This window comes from Oncorhynchus nerka, linkage group LG27, assembly GCF_034236695.1.
Source record: "Oncorhynchus nerka isolate Pitt River linkage group LG27, Oner_Uvic_2.0, whole genome shotgun sequence".
Lineage (NCBI taxonomy): Eukaryota > Metazoa > Chordata > Actinopteri > Salmoniformes > Salmonidae > Oncorhynchus > Oncorhynchus nerka.
Window position 1 is genome coordinate 40,658,084 of NC_088422.1, and position 19,989 is coordinate 40,678,072.

The 19,989-nt window shown below is 42.1% G+C and overlaps 2 protein-coding genes across 4 annotated transcripts; both read right to left on the reverse strand.

The window, feature by feature from the left end:
* Positions 1–466: 466 nt before the first annotated feature.
* On the reverse strand, positions 467–4,586 carry LOC115111060 (cholesterol 25-hydroxylase-like protein). The gene is made up of 2 exons (XM_029636944.2): positions 3,866–4,586; positions 467–1,141 (listed from the first exon to the last, which is right to left on the reverse strand). Exons 1-2 carry the CDS (start codon positions 4,306–4,308, stop codon positions 685–687), a joined length of 900 nt encoding a protein of 299 aa, XP_029492804.1. The 5' UTR covers positions 4,309–4,586; the 3' UTR covers positions 467–684.
* A 1,836-nt stretch (positions 4,587–6,422) lies between these two features.
* On the reverse strand, positions 6,423–19,829 carry LOC115111779 (erlin-2-like). Of its 3 annotated transcripts, XM_029638201.2 has the most exons (13): positions 19,710–19,829; positions 19,328–19,403; positions 17,365–17,472; positions 17,107–17,188; positions 16,338–16,384; positions 16,150–16,211; positions 14,286–14,411; positions 13,984–14,057; positions 12,804–12,862; positions 12,330–12,421; positions 12,021–12,110; positions 10,992–11,071; positions 6,423–10,519 (listed from the first exon to the last, which is right to left on the reverse strand). In XM_029638201.2, exons 2-13 carry the CDS (start codon positions 19,366–19,368, stop codon positions 10,346–10,348), a joined length of 1,035 nt encoding a protein of 344 aa, XP_029494061.1. In that variant the 5' UTR covers positions 19,369–19,403; positions 19,710–19,829; the 3' UTR covers positions 6,423–10,345. The 3 variants fall into 3 exon arrangements, with proteins under 3 accessions (XP_029494061.1, XP_029494062.1, XP_064867753.1); XM_029638202.2 differs by lacking the exon at positions 19,328–19,403 and having other exon boundaries at positions 19,710–19,828; XM_065011681.1 differs by lacking the exon at positions 19,710–19,829 and having other exon boundaries at positions 19,328–19,410.
* Positions 19,830–19,989: the final 160 nt, after the last annotated feature.

The window sequence follows — 19,989 nt, forward strand, 5'->3', positions numbered from 1 at the left end:
TGTATCTATGATCATACGCTATCCATTTATGATTTTTATATGCTATTTTAATATATGAGAATTAACCAATGATGTCAGGCCACACCAAGCCATGATTACAGACACCTGCATGTGTCTTTTGACACTATATAAACAAGTCACCCCGCAGTGTTTGTCATTATACCCTGATGAAGACAGCTTGTCTGTCAAAACGTTGGACATGACATTTTTGCATCTGAGTGTAACGGATGTGAAACGGCTAGCTTAGTTAGCGGTGCGCGCTAAATAGCGTTTCAATCGGTGACGTCACTTGCTCTGAGACCTTGAAGTAGTAGTTCCCCTTGCTCTGCAAGGGCTGCGGCTTTTGTGGAGCGATGGGTAACGATGCTTCGAGGGGTGACTGTTGTTGATGTGTGCAGAGGGTCCCTGGTTCGCGCCCGGGTATGGGCGAGGGGACGGTCTAAAGTTATACTGTTACATGAGCTCCTAGAGTGTGCGGCTGTCCTTTATTTTCACATTTAGCCAAATGACCAGCATTGTCTCTTTATATCTAATGCTTGTCAAATATTCCATTTGAGTCAACATATAACCACCTGTAATTTACAAACACAAGTACACATAACCCATGTGTTAGCCTGTACTCACTGTACTAATGATGCTACCTAAGATGTCAGTTCTTTGTTTGCTTCATAGATTACATTCATTTTAACACATGCAAGCTTGTGCGCACACACAGTCAGATCCAAGGCTCTTCTTTCTTCTCCTTCTCCTAATTGTCCTCCCTCCATGTTTACTCCCAGCCTCCTCCCTTACCCCCAGGTAGGTCCCACAGAGCCAGTCCCAGTGCCTGAAGTAGGGGGCATAGTTCCCCCTGTAGATGTGGTGGTGTGCCTGGTGGAAGGGGGCCCCTCCGAAGCAGGGCAGTAGTCTATGGATAGCCCAGGGCAGGTCGTAGCCACAGTGGTCCTCTATGGCCAGCCAGGTGTTGAGCAGGTGGAACAGGGCCTCACTCAGAGGGTGGCAGCCCACCACCCAGGCACTGCTCAGGGCCAGCATCTGCAGGGAGAGTAGCTCAGCCGGGCTGGCGTCCTGGGCAGTCAGGGCGAAGGTGATCCGGTTCTGGTGATGAGTCTGGTGGACCCTCCGATACAGCCAGGGAACCCTGGGGACCATACAGACAGAACTTGTGTGTTTGGTAGGCAGTCAGGGACAAACCTTATGTGCTCCTTCTAGACTCTCTACATGAGGGTCGTCCGAGGTAAAGGAGAATTTGGCTTTTTTACAATATAATCTCTATTTTCCATGTAAATATCATGTTATAGAACGGTCCGATTTAATTTGTTTTTGAGAAACTTGGTGTGTTTCCAACCAACTGACTGCAGATAAAAATCAGTGCGTGATGATGTAGTGCACACAACATTTTATTTTCGCTTAAATTTTCATTGTACTTAATAAAAATCTAAAAGTTCAGTGTTTCCATTGCATTTTCAACTCCACCGATAGTTGTATCACAAAAACTGTTTCGTTGAATAGCAAATTTGCCTATTTTGGTCTTGGCACGTGTGCACTAGACAAGAGCTCACCAATACAGTGAAGGTACGCTATGCTGGTAGACTAGTCTACATGATGAGATTATTATAGATAAGAGAATATTTTTATTTGTCAAACTGCAGTCAAGCATCGATCATTATGTCACCAGAAAAGGACCCTCGATACCAGGCAGTGTCAGAGGAAGGCTCTAAAATTTGTCAAAGACCCCAGCCACTCTAGTCATAGACTGTTCTCTCTGCTACCGCACGGCAAGCGGTACCGGAGCGCCAAGTCTAGGTCCAAGAGGCTTCTAAACAGCTTCTACCCCGAAGCTATAAGACCCCTGAACATCTAGTCAAATGGCTACCCAGACTATTTGTATTTGCCCCCCTCCCCTCTCCACACCACTGCCACTCTCTGTTATTATCTATGCAGTCATTTTAATAACTCTACTACATGTACAGTTGAAGTCGGTTTACATACACTTAGGTTGGAGTCATTAAAACTAGTTTTTCAACCACTCCAAAAATGTATTGTTAACAAACTATAGTTTTGGCAAGTCGGTTAGGACATCTACTTTGTGCATGACAAGTTATTTTTCCAGCAATTGTTTACAGACAGATTATTTCACTTAGAACTCCCTGTATCACAATTCCAGTGGGTCAGAAGTTTACATAAGTTTACACTAAGTTGACTGTGCCTTTAAACAGCTTGGAAAATTCCAGAAAAGTATGTCATAGCTTTAGAAGCTTCTGATAGGCTAATTGGCATCATTTGAGTCAATTGGGGGTGTACCTGTGAATGTATTTCAAGGCCTACCTTCAAACGTTCATCTGTACAAACAACAGTACGCAAGTATAAACACCATGGGACCACGCAGCCGTCATACCGCTCAGGAAGGATACGTGTTCTGTCTCCTAGAGATGAACGTACTTTGGTGTGAAAAGTGCAATCAATCCCAGAACAACAGCAAAGGACCTTGTGAAGATGCTGGAGGAAACAGGTACAAAAGTTTTTATATCCACAGTGAAACGAGTCCTATATCGACATAACCTGAAAGGCCGCTCAGCAAGGAAGAAACCACTGCTCCAAAACCACCATAAAAAAGCCAGACTACGGTTTGCAACTGGGGACAAAGATCGTACTTTTTGGAGAAATGTCCTCTGGTCTGATGAAACAAAAATATAACTGTTTGGCCATAATGACCATTGTATGTTTGGAGGAAAAGGGGGGCCTTGGAAGCCGAAGAACACCATCCAAACCGTGAAGCACGGGGGTGGCAGCATTATGTTGTGGGGGTGCTTTGCTGCAGGAGGGACTGGTGCACTTCACAAAATAGACGGCATCACGACTAAAGAAAATGATGTTCATATATTGAAGCAACATCTCAAGACATCAGTCAGGAAGTTAAAGCTTGGTCGCAAATGGGTCTTCCAAATGGATAATGACCCCAAGCATACTTCCAAAGTTGTGGCAAAATGGCTTAAGGGCAACAAAGTCAAGGTATTGGAGTGGCCATTAGAAAGCCCTGACCTCAATCCTATAGGTAATTTATGGGCAGAACTGAAAAAGCGTGTGCGAGCAAGGCGGCCTACAAACCTGACTCAGTCACACCAGCTCTGTCAGGAGGAATGGGCCAAAATGCACCCCACTTATTGTGGGAAGCTTGCGGAAGGCTACCTGAAACGTTTGACCCAAGTTAAACAATTTAAAGGCAATGCTACCAAATACTAATTGAGTGCATGTAAACTTCTGACCCACTGGGAATGTGACGAATGAAATAAAAGCTGAAATAAATCATTCTCTCAACTATTATTCTGACATTTCACATTCTTAAAGTAAAGTGGTGAACCTAATTTACCTAAGACAGGGGCTTTTTACTAGGATTAAATGTCAGGAATTGTGAAAAAGTGAGTTTAAATGTACTTGGCTAAGGTGTATGTAAACTTCTGACTTCAACTGTACATACTACCTCAACTAACCGGTGCCCCCCGCACATTGACTTTTATTTAGACCTTTTTAGGAAGTACATAGGCCTACTGGCTGTAATGACGATAGTTGTTCAGCGAAACGACATCCTTTTCTAATTACCGAATGTATTATGACAGTATTCAGCTTGAAAAGCTGGTGAATCTTCACATTCAATGTCTCCTGAGTCCAGTGGAGGCTGCTGAGGGGAGAACGGCTAATACTAATGGCTGGAACTGAGCAAATGGAATGGCATCAAACACATGGAAACCATGTGTTTGATACCATTCCAGCTATTCCACTCGAGCCATTACCACGAGCCAGTCCTCCCAAATTAATGTGCCACCAACCTCCTGTGCTGTAAACCCAGATCCTGGTTCAAGCTTACCGATGCATGGTATAATGCCATATAAAGAACAGCGCATCAAATAAAAGTAGGCACGCGATAACCTCCCCAATAAGCAGGCTGCATGATGGCGCGAGTTCGGGAAATCTTGGAATCCTAACTCTTTGATAAAGCGCGGTGGCAGGGAGAACAGTTGTCAGGTATTTCAGAAAAATCCTCCAACAGCAGCCAACCCATCGCTGCAAACACAACAGGAACGGTTCAGCGGTCCTCGAGATTCTGTAGAGATTTATCCGTGGCCAGAAACATCCCAGCGCTTCAAAGGCTAGAAAATGTGTGCAGAGGAGAAGGTGGATGAGGAAAGCGAAGCATGCGGGCAGGAAAGGTGACGTGAGGAACTCCCGTTGTGCTCGCAGATCATCCCACAGCGGCTGGAGCAGCAGTCCATCTGGGTTCCCATGTTTTAGAAAAGTACTAATATTCATAATACCAGCATACGAAGGCTTATTTTTTTAATCAAACAAAAAATGACCATCATGAAGTGTTCTCCGCATTTATCCAAGTGTGTTGGCTACTACTTTGTAATAACGTAGTCCATGATGTAGTTTCTTCAATTCACTCTCTCCAGCTGACTGTACGCATTTAGTTTATGCTCGAGTGCCCAATTAAATACTTATTTTCTCTTCCACAATGGTTGACAGAACACGATTGGCTGTCGTTTGGCGGGAGGGTAATAGAGCCACAGAAGCAGTAAATGTTTTTTAAAAATCACATTCCAATTTATACAAGTCAACAGCACAGCCTGGTCTCATAGACCATAGGTAACATAGTAAATGTAAATCTGTACCCTCCATTTAGTATGATACAGTATGTTACATTTCATATGGCATGCATTCATTTGTGGATCTCCATCATCCATTTTGTATGATAGTTAGGGGTAGGTAACATAGTACATCTACCTCCCTCCATTTAGTGTGATATGTTACGAATTCCATTTTTATGGCTAACGTTAGCTAGGTGGCTAACATTAGCTAGGCTAGGGGTTAAGGTTAGCTAACATGCTAAGTAGTTGTAAAGTAGCTAAACAGTAGTAAGTCATTGCTAATTAATAAAAATGCTAATGTGGTCCGTGATGAGATTCAAACATGCAACTGTTGGTTTGCTAGACGTTCAGGTTACACGCCTACTCATCCACCCTGACCAACTACCCTCCTTTAGTTTTTGCCTTATTAAGTAACCTTCTGTCTTATGTAACCATACCAAACGTAGCATATACTAATTTCAGTGTCCTGTATTTTCATTTACTATGTTACGTCTAGTGTATGATACCATGCTGGAGTCAGATGGTTTCACATAACCATCTTGCGTGGGGCCCCTCTCTGGAACAGGGATATCTGAGTCTAGTCAATGTGTTCCATTCAAACTCAAAGCCGGTGATAATTTTATGGGAGTAAAGCAATTCATGTCACAGACCTGACTTCAGATAAAGATTTGAGCTTTGTCATTATATTGTTTATATTAAAATAATCTTATTTTATAATTTTATATGACCACATGGAGGGCCAGAGATAATTACAGACACCTGTGATAATCTGATGTACCCAATAAGGCCACTAGATTTCATGTGATCAAATTTTTTAAAACTTGAAAGTTACCAAGTTCTGGTAGTTTACCGGTAGCTTCGGAAGTTACCAGTAATATACCCTCCCTTTGCAATCCTATACATGTTTCATGCTTGAAATGACCTATACAAGCCTGAATCTGAAGCAGGGATATTGGCACCTTGGGTCCTGCCTACGCAGTCGCAGACTTCTGATTGCACATCCGGCATACCTGTTTGGGAATCTAGGGGGTTTCTCACAGGAGATAACAGGTGATTGAACTTTCAGCACTTGACAATGTACACCAGGTTATCAAGTCATCTTGAGGCGGCAGGTAGACTAGTGGTTAGCGCCTTGGGCCAGTAACCAAGAGTTTTGCTAGATGAAATCCCCCAGCTGACAAGGTAAAAATCTGTCGTTGTGCCTCTGAACAAGGAAGTTAACCCACTGTTCCTAGACTGTCATTGTAAATAAGAATGTTTACTTTTTACTGACTTGCCTAGTTTAAAAAAATATTTAAAAATCATAGTGCTACATTATGAAATACTATACTTTTTATAAAATGTTACAGACTTCTTCTCCTGGACTTCATTCCCTTCATAATTTCCTCCCCTTTATATGTAACTCCCTTATGTTTTCTCACCAGGTGGTATTGTTCTTGTTTACCGGTGTGTAGCCTTAAGGAATTCTCTCGTTACTGGTTTTGTTGTTTTATTAAACATTTCACCTGCACCTGAAATTGGGTAACTTCTCTTCTCCATAACGTCTGAAATCCAGTCCACATGGTGTGCAATAGTCTGAATGTCAGTCAAGATGTGAATCTATCATAGTTTAAATAACATAAGCAGATAAATATACTTTTTTAATAGACTGTGTGGTATGTAACTGTCTACCCCTACTAAATTGCAAAATCAAGATTCAGTCTCTTGTTTGAGAGATGTGAAAGGGCAATGTAAGAAAAAGGCAATAAAAACAGACTACATTTCAAGACAAAGTACCTCGTTATCAAAGAAAAACATTTAATCGTGAAAATCACAAAATGGATTTCTGATTCACAATTTAACATCAGTCAGCGAGTGCAAAAGAGTCTCCTTCAAGTCATAATCAGTCAAGTCAACCTGAGAGAGTCTAACAAACAGTTTACACAGCCAGAACAAGCCAGTTTTACATTGAGAGAACAGTTTAATGGATACAACCCAAGTGCCTCTCAAACAAGTCATTGCTTTAGTCAAAGCGTTGGTGAAAAACATACAAATGATTCAACCCAAATGAACTCAGTCAAACACTACACTGAGGGCACCAGTGTGTGAAATAGTCAAAAAGCTGCAGTTGCATCTTTCATGAAAACCCCATTACATGTTTATACCATTGACTCATCCTTCCAATATGAATGACTAAGACAAGTCAGCTTTTGTTTGCTTTTATGTAAATAAATCACTTTAATAAGAAAATAAACACTATTGTTTTTTTCTTTCCAACATTCCTTTCCATGGAAGATGACAGAGAGATTTTATTTGGAAAATAACAAGAGGCCTGGTCCAATATTAAGCAAACATGCGTCACAATGATGAAATTAATATATATGGACATGATCTGTCATGAACCGCAGACGAGACGCAGGCGATAAAAAATGTACTGTTAAAACACACACCTGTAACGCGCTCAATGTCAGGAAAAAAACTGTTTCCATGTAGAGCCTGTATGAAATGCCTAGCAGATAACGACAAAAGTTGCTATTTTTTTATTCGAATACTGAACTGGGAGTGGTTGGACAGGGCATCAGACTGTTAAATAGCACTCTCTGGCCGGCTTCCACCCGGTTACTCAACCCTGCACCTTACGAGGCTGCTGCCCTATGTACATAGACATGGACTCACTGGTCACTTTAATAATGTTTACCTACTGCTTTACTCATTTCATATGTATATACTGTATTCTATTCTCCCGTATTCTATTTAGTCAATGTCACTCCGACATTGGTCATCCTAATATTGATTTATTTCTTAATTCCATTCTTTTACTTTTAGATGTGTGTATTGTTGTGAATTGTTAAGATACTACTGCACTGTTGGAGCTAAAGCAAGCATTTCACTACACCCGCAATAACATCTGCTAAATATGTGTATGTTACCAATCAAATTGGATTTGGTTGGTATCACCCCTTCACCAAATCATGGGGATAGGCAATAGCAGAGGGTTATGATGGTTCATCAATGAGTGTGAGGCTTGTATTGCATGTAGAACTTTTTGTATAATGTACAATTAGATCATGTCACAAATCCCAAATTCCCAGGAAGATTTGATGCTGAAGATCATTTATAATACTTTTATAGTGAGTCCCGAACCCTTTTCTAATGTCACCCCCCTTCCCTTCCCTTCCCAAGCCAAACCAGGAGAGTTTCAGCCCAAAGTCTGCCTCAGTTTCAAAAAAGGTATCCATCTGTGAAGTTCAATAACAGTCCTACAACATTTGTGGTCAAATAGCAGAAAATAAAATGTCATGGTTTAAAACGAGTGGCAAAGCACGAGACCAACCGTCAAACACCGCTAGTAGAACATGCTTTGAGTGTAGTGTGGTTTGTCAAGTTGTCGTTATCAGAGTTGTTCATCTGTATCCCTCATACTAGGACTACTACTGACAGAGAAGCCATTGCTCTCTCTGTTCCAGCATGGTACAACGTTCCCACTCAAGGAGAAGCTGGTTTCTCAACATCTCAATTCTAACAGATACTCTCTGTTGTGTCTAGGACACTCTCTCAAGAGCAGACATGAATATAATGGCCTTTTGCCCAGCATAATTACAGATAATTGAGAGAAAACACGTCAACCTTGACTTTTCTTGAGTCAAAAAACGATTGAACATCAATGCTCACTCTCTGAAACAGAGGTAAAGTCATGTTCATTCAGTGGGCTAGTTAAGATCTGTTACATCTGCTATTGTGAGACGATCCGGGTGAGATAAGGTGAAGACACTCAGCCAATTCATATAGGAGAGGGATCTGTATGAAGAAACAAGGTATTCCAAACAATGTATTGTGTATGATTAAGTAAATGAATCATTAATAATGTAGTTAAATCATACACAACTATATCTCTGCACACATCTCTCACACACTTACTGTATTATGAGCTATGCAACACATAGAAAAGACATGAAAGCGCTACCAATTAAATTAAGTCACAGAACATACATCATACACTTGCAAAAGTTCAATTAATGTTTAAAATGTCCCAAACCACACTGTTACATTCAAGATATCATTGTTTCGCCTACGGTCTGTTGTAGGGCTAGTAAAACCTCCGGTCCAGGGTAGCATCCCAAAAGGCACCCTATTCCCTATATAGTGTACTATTTTTGACCAGAGCCTTATGGGTAGTAGTGCACTTATGGGTAGGGGTTCTACTAAGCTGACCTGGAATTGGTCAAACCATGGATCAGTTAGCTATTTGATTTCGAATTTTAGGCCCCTTGTAGGTATCAAAAAAAGATATACAAAAATTGGATTAAATTTTTAATTTGGGCTTTAGAAATGCCATGAATAACACATTCATAAATGGACAAAAAAGACGGGAAATCATAAGGAATAAGGTTTTGAAGTGTCTGTCCTATATCTAGGAGATATAAGAAAGATCAGGAAATATTTCATTTTTTTGGGACACATATTTAACCCCTTTTTTTGTAGGCACAAAACCACCTCCATACTTCCATTCATTTTTTAAACCCGGTCCCGGGTTACCTGCTAATGGGCAGGTATGTCTCACTGTCTGGGTGTTCTGCAGTAGGAGTGGATAGAGGCAATCATCACAGCTGTAACCCTGTGTTAGTGGCCAAGTGAGCATTGTTGAAATCAAAACCCAACCCTCAAGTAAGTCATGAAGAACTCACTAAACTCAGTTTTGGACAAGACTGACTTTATGAACAAAATGATCCTATTTACACTTTGTAGTACATTTTGACACTAGAATAAATGTTTGACTAATATAGATGCCACATATGCCATTTTCTAATCCGAGAATTTGTTTGCCTTCAGTTGCGCTTTAAAAAGGCAATCAGTGGTAGAACAAAAATGTAATGTTTGGTAAAAAGATGAGGGATGGGGCTGGAAGAATGTAACCACTCAAATGAATAAACAGAGCTATGGGTCATGTTGAGGCTATATAGTGTTTGTTTACATTTACTTTGTTAACAAATACTGGAGTAAAACAAGCATATATTTGGGGTTCTGATGGGGTACGGCAGCTGACCTAAGCTCATGGGGCATTTATAAGTTATATTCTTCAATAAGGTACATATCATTAATGTATAACTCCAAAAATGAATGTAGCAACTGCTGATTGCCTCTTTAAAGTATCTGTGGACCAGACTTCTATGAAATATGACCTAGAATTAATAACACGAGTGAAATAGTTTTCCTTCCCAAAAAATGGCAATTAAGTAGGTTAGAAAGCAGCTTTCCTGTGTTTGTATGGTGTGGGCATAACCCAACAGAATGGTGTGGCCGTATACTGGTCATTAAAAATATTCATGCTAGTAGACCGCTCATTGGCCAGCTCAGCCAATAAGCCAACATGACATCATGTTTTGAGGAAATAGCAAGCATTTTTTTTTTTTTTAACGGACTGTTTGAGGTGGGGTTTTTGAAGTGTTTTTTTTACATTTTTAAATGTATAAAGTTCTTTGGCCACAAATATGAATAAGACAAGTCAAAAACATTTTGGTATGAGTTAACAGAATATTAACTTTTAAAACTAAGATTTTCACTGGCCAGATACTTCAAAAATAGTAGTGCACTATATAGGGAACAGGGTGCCATTTGGGACACATAACCCCAAGGCTCATCTTTCACCCCACCTTGTGGCTAGCATGGGCCCAGCTCCACAGCTCCAGCCCTGGGATGAGTCTCTTCTCTTCTCCTTTCCATCAGTCTAGGTCCAGGATCGGTTCAGTTAGGTCGTCCATGGCATCAGAGGCCTTAGTGGAGGAGGGGCCAGAGTCAACAAACATCTGGGGGATCTTACTCCCAAAGTAGATCTTACTGTTAGCTGCTATGGCCTGGAACTTCATCAGCTGCAGATACTCTGGCGTCAGCTTCAACTGGGAGTGGAGAGAGAGAGGGCGGAGAGAGAGAGGGGGAGAGAAAGGAAGGTGGGGGTGGAGATAGAAATGGAGGGAGAGAGGAGAGAGAGAGGGAGAGAGAGAGGGGGAGAGAGAGGGGGGAGAGAGAGGGGGGAGAGAGAGGAAGGTGGGGGTGGAGATAGAAATGGAGGGAGAGAGGGAGAGAAGGCAGAAGCCAGTGATGAATGCCTGGATGTCCTGTGATACTGTTAGATTGTAGCCTGAGGAGGGAGTGTGTTCTCTCTCACTCTTCCAGCCAGTCTGAATTCACTCCCTACCACCTCGCCTTGGCTCTAACCCTTGGATATTTGTAGATCTGCATGGAGGAAGCAACATGGAGGGAGCTGAGAGATCTTTCACCACCCTGATTATACAGATCTTTCAGATCTGCAAACGTGGAAGGGTTAGGGCCAAGGAGGACCGGCGGTTTCTCTCAGTATGGTCCTCTCACCTTATTGGCCTCGGACGCTCTCTCAGCTGTGTAGAACTCTGCATCGGCCCTGGCCTTCATCTTAGCCAAGAATGCTCCGTCTGCAACCCAGGGGTAAGACGTCAAATTGTGTTGACGTCATCTAAAATATTATCAGCTGGCGGGTAGAATGAAAACATTATTTCAACCGGTGGGTTGGTTCGCGGTTCAGAATTACATTGTGGGTCGGAAACATTTGAAAATCAAGATAATACTTTTAAAAACCCAGGAGCTTGTTGTGATACAAATTCCATTCTGTGAGTGGCGGAGGCAGACACAAGGCTACCAGCCACGCATTGAGAGTGTGTCGAACCGGGAACTGTCCCTTATTTGTGTTGTGCTAAAACATTCCAATTTGTCTACACCAGAGCTTATGTTCCCTCTCCCCACGTGAGAATACGACAAGTTTACTTTCCATGGATAGCCTAGCACATGCCGAAAATGTCTAATGTAGGCCTAGCCGGAGAAACAAAAACAAAGGTTATGATAAGGGAATAGGCTACAACACCATCGTGGTCTGAAGACAGGAGGGAGCAGTGACGGGGTATGTCTAAATGTATAGCTTTGAGCTCCCATAGTCAATCCTCAGGAGACTACTCTTTCTACCATCATGACCCACAGGGAAAAGGACAAAAATGTAGAGCATCTTAAAAGCCCAGTTATGCCAGCATGCCATTTCACTGACCAGTGGCCTAATGACAATTATAAACTGGGTGGTTGGAGCCATGAATGCTGATTGGCTGAAAGCCGTGATATATCAGACCGTATACCATGGGTATGACAAAAGCATGTATTTTTACTGCTCTAATTACATTGGTAACCAGTTTATAATAGCAATAAGGCACCCCTGGGGTTTGCGGTATATTGCCAATATACCACAGCTCTGTATCCAGGCACTCCGTGTTGCAAAGAACAGCCCTTAGCCGTGGTATATTGGCCATATACCATACCCCCTCTGGCCTTATTGCTTAAGTATACAGTCTTATTGTTTTGCCAAACACACATACACACCTTCAATTTCAGAGATCCTTTTCTCTGTTTCTTTCTCCATGACTTTCTGGCTAAACTTGATTTCAGCCACTTGAGCTAACTTCTCTGCCTCTGTAGAGCAGCACAGGGAGGAGACAGGAAATGAGCCTTACATTCTGGGATTTAATGAGACAACGGGCAGAATTCCTCTTAAAAATTAATTCAAGAAAACAGACTTACAGTTATTTGTTTATAAATGTCATGTATTATTATAAAATATCAGTTTAATATTTTTTCTGTGAAAATGTAAAGGTCATAGTGCGTTAGTGTCTGACCAATCACATGACTGACCGATCACAGCCCTCTTCCGCTCTGTCTCCGCTTCCTTCTCCACCACCTTCTGAGTCTGAGCAGAAATCAGAAGCTTTGTCTTCTCAGCCTCCCTAAAACACACACACACACACACACACACATTAAAGGTGTGTGCTAAAAGTTGGTTAATATCTTTCTCCAGTCCCACAGCATGTGTCCCATCCCTCACGAGAACATCTTTAAACACCAGCCAGCCATGGAAAAAAATACCATATTCAGTCCATTACTAAAGCCCCCCAGATGGAAGTGGTGAGTGTCCCAAATAGCATACCATTCCCTATGTAGTGCACTTGTCAAAGATCATGCACTATAGAGGGAATAGGGTGCCATTTGGATACAACCGGGTTTGATGAGAATGAATACAGGACGGAAGGGGGTTGGGGGTTTTGGGAATATGGAGCATTGCAGTGTTCTAGAATGTTTCAGTGTTACACAGCCAACTGTTCTACTCACATCATCTCGTAGTTCCTCCGAATGCTCTCAGGAATGTTGGGCTTTGTGACTCGGACTGCCTATGGTCAAGATTGCCAAACCACAATCGTGAAAAAGAAGGGTGACGGAGAGATGACCGAGATCATATTGAACATTTGTTTTACTGTGGAACTGCAAGTCATTACATGGCAATAAGAGGCATTCCATCACCAGGGAATCATCTAGGCTAAATGCCAAACGACACACTATTCCCTTTGTAGTGCACTACCTCTGATCCAGCCCCATAGGGCTCTGGTCATGGGAATAGGGTGCCTTTTGAGCACAAAAGAACCAACGCAATCTTACTCCTCCCCAAACCCTTTCTGAAGTGAACTGTAGTGTTATTCGTTCCTGGCAGAACCTACAGCTGTTATTGTAGTTTCTTCTAGAGGATTAATGAGGACAAAAAGCTAAGTGTTTAAACCTAGAGGGGCCTTAAAACTGTAAAGGAATGAGCGGGGGTGGGGTGGGGTCGGGGAGGAAATTATTTTTCCTCTCCCTTTCTCCATCTCGCTCTCTCATTTTTGAGTCTGACAGAATCTGTCATCGTTTTCCAGTCCAGATATTGCAACATGGGATCTGTTCTGTCTATTGTCTTTCATTAAGTTTTAGCTAGTAACTGAAGTCCATCCAGGACAGCTTAGCAGCCCACTCATCGCCTGGCATTCATTATCACAATATGGAGCCTCATAAAGTTGAGGAAAAGTATTCTACTTTAACCTCACACATTACTTTAAATTGAACCCTGTTTCCTGTCTGCCATTCAACCCCTGTGTGTGTGTGGCTCTACCTGGATCACACAAGGATAAGTGGATTATCAACCTGAATCAGAAATCAATGAGGTAATCCTTGTATATAAATAAACAGTTATGAAACAGTACTCACATAACATGGGCAGTTTCAATGTTCAAACTGCTCATGATATTGTTAAATGAGTATTCACCATCAATAACATAATTATATGCAAGGATTCTCTACAATTCCATCCTCCCATCGCTCTTCCTCTCCCAGTCACACAAGGATAAGTGGAGTATCAAGTAAATCAAATCAATCATCGGAATTCCTTGCCTATAAACCTTTAATAAACATTTATACTGGTATGCAAGGATTCTCTAAGATTGGTTTGTTGTCTCTTCCTCCTTCCATGTCTCCTTCCCAGTACCTGTATGATGAGTCCAGGAGCCATGCAGGTCAGATCCTCCTGTAAGGTCAGCTTCAGGTTTTCATCTATCTGGTCTGAGGAGGGAAACCAACGCGCACGCACGCACGCACGCACGCACACACACACACACACACACACACACACACAATGGAGACAGAGGCTGCATCCCACACACCACCCTATTCACTATACAGTATAGTACTTTTGCAGTTGTAGTGCACTATGTAGGGAATTGGATGCCATTTGGGACCACCCAGAGACAACACTAGGCCTTTAAAACCCTTTGAATATTGATTAGTTACCGAACAAGCCGATGTAGACCTCCTGTAGAGAGTGGACGCTGCAGAACTGGTTGAGCTCATGGTGAACCTTGTTGAATATCAGGGCCTTGTCGTAATCCGCTGTGAAGTTCCTCACTATATCATACACTGTAGAAGAGAGGAGAAAGAGTTGCTGTGAAGTAGCTCACTATACCATATACTGTAGAAGAGAGGAGAAAGAGTTGCTGTGAAGTTCCTCACTATACCATACACTGTAGAAGAGAGGAGAAAGAGTTGCTGTGAAGTTCCTCACTATACCATACACTGTAGAAGAGAGGAGAAAGAGTTGCTGTGAAGTTCATCACTATACCATACACTGTAGAAGAGAGGAGAAAGAGTTGCTGTGAAGTTCCTCACTATACCATACATTGTAGAAGAGAGGAGAAAGAGTTGCTGTGAAGTTGCTCACTATACCATACACTGTAGAAGAGAGGAGAAAGAGTTGCTGTGAAGTTCCTCACTATACCATACACTGTAGAAGAGAGGAGAAAGAGTTGCTGTGAAGTTCCTCACTATACCATACACTGTAGAAGAGAGGAGAAAGAGTTGCTGTGAAGTTCCTCACTATACCATACACTGTAGAAGAGAGGAGAAAGAGTTGCTGTGAAGTTCCTCACTATACCATACACTGTAGGAGAAGAGAAAGAGTTGCTGTGAAGTTCCTCACTATACCATACACTGCAGAGAAAGGACAAAGAAGAATGGCTACAGCACAGGAGGTTGGTGGCACCTTAATTGGGGAGAATGGGTTCGTGGCAATGCCTGGAGCGGAATTGGGTGGAATGGTAACAAATACATCAAACACATGGTTTCTAGGTGTTTGATAGCATTCCATTTGCGCCGCTCCGGACATTATTACAAGCCGTTCTCCCCTCCTGTGGGCTACAGTAATATCCCTTTGACACCAAAACGTTTTTTCCGCCAACTTTACCATACCGCCAATTTTTTCCCTATCTTTTCTTTATATCTGAAAGTTAATCAATATTACATTTTTTTTTATATAGTACCGTAAATCCTATGTGAAAGCAGTATAAAGTAAGTAAGTAGTAGTAGCTACAGTAAATACGGAGCTTGGTCCGAGCCTGAACGGTCCATAAGGCAGAAGCCTCCTGTCTCCTGTTTCTTAGCATCGGGCAGCTTGATGTAACACCCCTTGGACCGGAAGCTAGTCTATCGCCGGGTTACAGTAAGCTGTGTTCAAAATGGTTGCCGAGTACTAGTGTTGTGTTCTAGACCACCTGAAGCGAGACTGATTCAAGACCGGAACAAATAGAGTCAAGATCAAGACTGGAGGGGGATTGTAATTGTGTCAAATTGGCAGCATAAAAGTTCAAAGTGTTCAGTATTTCACAACAACATATCGATTCTTTAGAAATTCAGAATGGTGAAAAAAAAAAAAAGGGCCGGTCTCACTTACTACAACACTGTTAAGTACACAACCATCCCACACCAGGCTGCCCCCCCCCCCCCACCCCTTACATCTGTCATAACAAAAGACACTTGGAGCACACTTTGAGAGAACATGGAGTAAACACAGTGTTGAAATGTGTCCAGACGCCTTTCACTAACAGAACCGGGAACTTACTAAACAGTTGTTTTATTTTTACTCAAACACAGGTTGGAAAATGAGTCTCCCATGAAATGATGGTGCAGAGGACAACACACTGTTACAATACATGGGTTACACTGGTTTTGAAACAATATAGCATATATACTAAGGAAGGATTTGAACATCAGGCATGTTATGTCACAAGTAAGATCAGTTTTTAGTTTTGTGTTGAGAGATAAAACTCGAGCACCTTGTCAAAATTGCTCCAAAGTTTGATGTTTTGGCTTATGACTTTACCTGCGGAGGGCACCAGGTAGTTCACCACTTCTATCCGGTCAAAGTAAATCATCACTCCCCCACTGAACAAATAAAACAGAATGTAACTAGACATACATGCAATACATCCTCAAGAATGGAGATAAAAGTAGCTGGTAATCTTTCCATCCATGAAGTTTATTTCGGGCATTGACGACATACAACCCTACCTTGTGCCACATGGTACATTCTTCACTTCATCTGTTTGTAGAGTGGTCTACAAAGAACAGAAAGAGAAGGCGTTAAACACTCGATAAATACATCATTTCTGCAGGGCTCAATTCAATAAAACCTACATTGTAGTATTTACACAGTAGCTATTTTCCCTCATGGTCCAAAAACTCTTGACAGGTCTTTGGGCGGCAGGTAGCCGAGCGGTTAGAGCGTTGGGCCAGTAACCGAAAGATAGCTGGTTTAAATACCCGAGCCGACGAGGTGAAAAATCGGCGCTAGGCACATAACCCTAATCTACCCCAGGGGCGCCGTACTACTATGGCTGACCCTGTAAAACAACACATTTCACTGCACCTATCTGGTGTCTGTGACAATACCACTGTATGAAAACCTGCAAACCTAGCAGGGGTGTATTCATTAGTAGCACATTCGTAGCTAAATGTTCTGTAACGGAAACCGTAACCTAGATTTACTATTAGACAAATATAGGCAGGTTCCTCCCAGTTTGGTTCCTAGTGAATAGACTCCCATCATAGATTTGCTGTCACTTTTCAGAATAAGAAGTGTGCGGGCACAGAGTGACTTTTTTTAAACAAGGAAACTGCCTAAACTTTGCAGTTTGATTGAAGTCCAGCCTCAGCCTTTGCCCTACTACATTTCACCTCAGACACCAGTCAGGTTTCAGTTCCTCTCTTTGTTCAACTACATTTCAGCCTAAACCCCAGCCAGACCAGTCATGCCCAGGGCCTAAGACATCATTCTTACCTGCACAGACTTGAAGTTAGTGATGAAAGGCATCATGAGGTGGAACCCAGGGTTACTGGTGGTGGTCAGGAGAGCTCCTCCCCTGTGGAACACACAAGTCAAGGACACATTTAGGAGGGAGCAACATAACAAATGTTGCAGATAGATCTGCCACAAATAGAGATGATATGATTCCTTACTCTGCATGCATGTTGAAGGGACATGTCTGTGCTACATAATAATAGATACATTTAAATGAAGACATAACATAAATCTGACCTGTAGTAAACTCCAGTGTGTCCCTCCTCAATCTTGTGAACAGAGGCGAAGAGAGCAGCGCCACCAATCGCACAGATTATTGAGGCAATGGCACCCAACTGTGCCATCCTGGGAAGAAGAGGAAGAATAAACCATTTGTTTTTAAAGGATTGGCATGCACAATGTTGGACATAGAGGATGGATGAATTAAATAATAAGCAAGCATACAGTGCATTCGGAAAGTATTCAGACCCCTTGACTTTTTCCACATTTGGCTATGTTATAGCCTTATTCTAAAATGCATTAAATCGTTTTTTTCCCCCCTCATCCATTTACACACAATACCCCATAATGACAAAGCAAAAACATGTATTTCTTTGCAAATGTATAAAAATTATTATTATTTAAAAAAAAATCTAATTGAAGTATTCAGACCCTTCACTTAGTACTTTGTTGAAGCACCATTAGCATCGATTACAGCCTCGAGTCTTCTTGGGTGCTATAAGCTATAAGCTTGGCACACCTGTGTATGGGGAGTTTCTCCCATTCTTCTCTGCAGATCCTCTCAAGCTCTGTCAGGTTGGATTGGGAGCATCGCTGCACAGCTATTTTCAGGTTCAAGTCCGGGCTCAGGTTCGATCGGGTTCAAGTCCGGGCTCTGGCTGGGCCACTCAAGGACATTCAGAGACCTTTGACCCAGTCTGAGGTCCTGAGCAGGATTTCATCAAGGATCTCTTTGTACTTTACACCGATCATCTTTCCCTCGATCCTAACTAGTCTCTCAGTCCATGCCACTGAAAAACATCCCCGCAGAATGATGCTGCCACCACCATGTGTCACCGTAGGGATGGTGCCAGGTTTCCTCCAGAATTGCCGCTTGGCATTCAGGCCAGAGTTCAATCTTGGTTTCATCAGACCAGAGAATCTTGTTTCTCATGGTCTGAGAGTTCTTTAGGTGCCTTTTGGCAAACTCCAAGTGGGCTGTTGTGTGCCTTTTACTAAGGAGTGGCTTCCATCTGGCCACTCTACTATGAAGACCTGATTGGTGGAGTGCTGCAGAGATAGTTGTCCTTCTGGAAGGTTCTCCCATCTCCACAGAGGAACTCTGGAGCTCTCTCAGAGTGACCATTGGGTTCTTGGTCACCTCCCTGACCAAGGCCCTTCTCCCCCGATTCCTCAGTTTGGCCGAGCATGCAAGCTCTAGGAAGAGTCTTGGTGGTTCCAAACTTCTTCTATTTCAGAATGATGGAGGCCACTGTGTTCTTGGGGACCTTCAATGCTGCAGAAAAGTTTTGGTACCCTTCCCTTGAACTGTGCCTCGACACAATCTTGTCTCTGAGCTCTACAGACAATTCCTTCAACATCATGGCTTAGTTTTTGCTCTGAAATGTGGAAAAGCGAAGGGGTCTGAATACTTCCCGAATGCACTGTTGATACCTTTCACTGAAGAGTTGAAGTCTAATCTAATACATAACCTATTCCACCGCTTTTACAAAAATGTTGTTTTAGTGTAGCAAATAGTAATCTTGCAAGTTCTGGATGTAAGGACAGTTGATTAGAATAGAATCAGCTGCATGTAGTTTAAAACAACATCTGAGCAGAGCATTCTATTTGTAAATAGGTTCTGGATGTGAGATCATTCAGCTGGCAAAAAAACACAATGTTGTAAAACATTACTAAAACGTTCTGTGCCAGCTAGGCATGCTGCCGTCAAGGTAAACTCCTATTAGTCAGGAAGAAGAAGCTTAGCTGAGACATCAAGCAGGGACTGACCTTACAACATTATAAGAGGATTGACCAAGAAAGGCATGGAAACTTCTCGCCTGCCTCACCTCACTCCGAAAACATCAACAACTGAAGCCTGCCACAAGTTATTAGTCTGTGCACAGCTACAACAAGAATCATATTAAGATACTATAGTGATCTTGTCTAGACAACTACAAGTCAGTCAATCAATCAATGACAGCATGCAGTCTTTTCATACCAGGTCGTGAAACTTGAGCTCGCACGTGAAGGTTCAGTCATCTTTGGTTCAGTATCTTTGGTTCCACTTTCTAAGTCTAACATGGAGAAGTTGTTTCACTTTCAGTTGACAGAATGCTGACAGCTAAACATGAATTACCTAGCTAAGCGCCCAGTCTTGGATTTACTCATACACCCCTCCCAGTAACGCAAAACAAGATAAGCCAACTACGTAACAGGCATTGTGCAACAACAGTTTAACGTTAGTTTGTTAAGCTATCTTTAGTTCCTACAGAGGATGGTAACCTACATTGACTAAATATTTCACAAACATTGTTGTTGCATGTAACGTTAGATACTTGAAAGGCCATTGATAAAAGTGTATTCGAAACCCGAATTATTACCTGTATTATTACACGAGGTGCCTCCTCCACGGTAAAATAAATAAATAAATACAAAACATATACGCTAACAACATTTGCTAACACCTAATACAAAGTTCACTTCCTCATTTTGCGTCATGCGTCATCAGCTGGGCGTTCTTCAGTGCCTTTAGAGGAAATATCCTTCAAAACCGGTAGAGGGCAACAAAGACTATATCAAAGAAAGCTAAATATTCTGACTGTTATGTAGAAGTTGTTTCTGTGATTTAAAAAAATCATTTATCTAGGTTTATGAGTTTTC

Excerpts from the sequence above, each read along its gene's own strand:
- LOC115111060 (XM_029636944.2), bottom strand. The coding sequence starts at position 4,308 with ATGAATATTAGTACTTTTCTAAAACATGGGAACCCAGATGGACTGCTG. Across the intron at positions 1,142-3,865 it reads TGGCATTATACCATGCATCG|GGTTCCCTGGCTGTATCGGA; the intron begins GTAAGCTTGAAC and ends TATGGTCCCCAG.
- LOC115111779 (XM_065011681.1), bottom strand. The coding sequence starts at position 19,410 with ATGTTAGACTTAGAAAGTGGAACCAAAGATACTGAACCAAAGATGACT. Across the intron at positions 16,212-16,337 it reads AATGTACCATGTGGCACAAG|TGGGGGAGTGATGATTTACT; the intron begins GTAGGGTTGTAT and ends TTATTTGTTCAG. Across the intron at positions 11,072-12,020 it reads AAGGATCTCTGAAATTGAAG|ACGGAGCATTCTTGGCTAAG; the intron begins GTGTGTATGTGT and ends CCTGGGTTGCAG.